Here is a 2,032-nt window from a genome sequence, read left to right on the forward strand (position 1 = left end):
ACTTATTTAAAATCAGGACATGCTGTGTTCTGTTAATACAATATGAGTGCTTAATGTTTAGTTCAGTTTCAGCCACTTCTCTCTCAAAATCCAGTTCAGTTTAACTGGTCATGGACTTTCACACTAACAGCAACACAAACATTCAGAATGCAAGCATCATTCAAAATGTAAGTCTCACAAACCTTTGCTTCCACTGAAGTAGCTGTCCAGTCAAGTAAAATATTTTCCTCATTACACTCAGGAGGGGCCAGATCCACTGAGCTGAGCCTCTGAAGTGCTGCCAATTTTCACTTCAGGTCCACTTTAATTAAATATGAGTTGCTGACAAGAAAATGATTAAAGATCTAGTACTAAACAAGTAAACAGAGATGTAAAACTGAGGAAGAAGTGGTCCATTTTTTTAGTTAATTGTATGTGTCATTAAATCTTAAATTTGTTGTCAGAAATAGTTTTTTATGGTGTTGGACAATAATAGCCAATAGATTACACAGGAAATCAGTTGAACATCATCTTATTTAGCTCCTCTTTATTAAAAGGTTGTCTTTAGATAAAAAGGGGTTAAGTATGTCTGATTAGCCACGTTAAGTTTTAACTGATGTACACTGTATTTTCTGGTTTACTCCAGGGTGATCGCTGTGTTCTGCCAGATGAGTGCCCATGTCACCATAATGGTCGACTTTACTACAGCAACGACACCATCACAAAAGACTGCAACATATGGTAATGTAATACATTTGTCTTATTGCATCACATCCCTTTAACATTTCACTCTCTCAACTACATTTCATTCTTTCCCACAGCGTTTGTAAGGAGCGCCGCTGGCACTGCAGCCAGTCTGCTTGTGCCGGTGTTTGTATGGCAACTGGTGATCCACATTATGTGACATTTGACGGTTGCGCTTACTCTTTCCTGGGTGACTGCCAATATGTGCTAGTAAGGGAAAGCAGTGGTTTGTTCAGCATCTCAGCTGAGAATGTGCCCTGTGGGAGCACCGGGGTCACCTGCACAAAGTCAATCACATTCAGCCTGGGAAATACGATCATACACCTGTTGAGAGGTAGGAGGGAAGTGGAGGCTGGATAATAGCAAGTTGTGGTTCATAGCTGCCATTATTTTAGGAATATTTGCTTGAGGTAAGCTGTCTTGTCTCTGTTATTTAGGTAAAGCTGTGACTGTAAATGGGATGCCAGTTACTCTACCAAAGACCTACAGTGGAAGTGGTTTGATTTTGGAAAAAGTTGGCCTGTATGTGTCCCTCTACTCCCGACTTGGTGTCACTCTGCTATGGGATGGAGGTAGGATAAACACACATCAGTTTTCTTTTTTACAGTTTACTTTTTCACACTGAACTTTACCTGTTATGTCTGTGGCTGTGGATATAGGTTAAATAACAAATCAGTGGTAATGTTGTCATTCCATGTTATTTCCAGGAATGCGGGTGTATGTGCGTCTTGCAGCCCACCTGCAGGGTCGGGTCGGGGGCCTGTGTGGTAACTTTGATGGGGATACAGAGAATGACTTCACAACACGGCAGGGAATTGTGGAGTCTACACCTGAGCTGTTTGGAAACTCCTGGAAGGTCAGCCCCTCCTGCCCAGATGTGGCAGATCAGGATCTCCGAGACCCCTGTGCTGTAAGTACAGACGCTTGCCCATTCACACATATGTGCCACTGACACTTGCAGAAGATTAGACTTGGACCTATGACATTGTTGTAAATCTAGTTTTTTTTTTAACTTTGTTTTTATGGCAACTTTTCTCTTTGTTCTGTTCAGCTGAACCCCCATAGAGTGACATGGGCCAGGAAAAGGTGCACAGTCATGACTCAGAATCTGTTCTCTCAGTGCCACCCTGAGGTGCCCTTCCAGCAGTATTATGACTGGTGTGTCTTTGATGCTTGCGGGTGAGTGATAGCACTAATCTACAAAAAGTAGAAGTTATCTTTCCAAAATAGGTAACCTATTATGTAGAGTAGTAGGCCTTTCCAAGACAGGGACTTTCTAACCCTTAACTTGTACCTGTTGTCACAGATT

The 2,032-nt window shown here is 42.0% G+C and overlaps 1 protein-coding gene across 1 annotated transcript; it reads left to right on the plus strand.

Annotated features, from left to right (window-relative positions):
* Positions 1-625: 625 nt before the first annotated feature.
* On the plus strand, positions 626-1,902 carry LOC109953970 (SCO-spondin-like; the record flags this gene model as incomplete). The annotated part of the gene is made up of 5 exons (XM_020589406.1): positions 626-720; positions 801-1,057; positions 1,161-1,295; positions 1,431-1,633; positions 1,775-1,902. Coding segments are annotated over 5 exons (818 nt in total), but the record flags the coding sequence as incomplete, so codon positions are not given.
* Between the last annotated feature and the right edge of the window lie 130 nt (positions 1,903-2,032).

Source organism: Monopterus albus, unplaced genomic scaffold, assembly GCF_001952655.1.
Source record: "Monopterus albus unplaced genomic scaffold, M_albus_1.0 scaffold2341.1, whole genome shotgun sequence".
Classification (NCBI taxonomy): domain Eukaryota; kingdom Metazoa; phylum Chordata; class Actinopteri; order Synbranchiformes; family Synbranchidae; genus Monopterus; species Monopterus albus.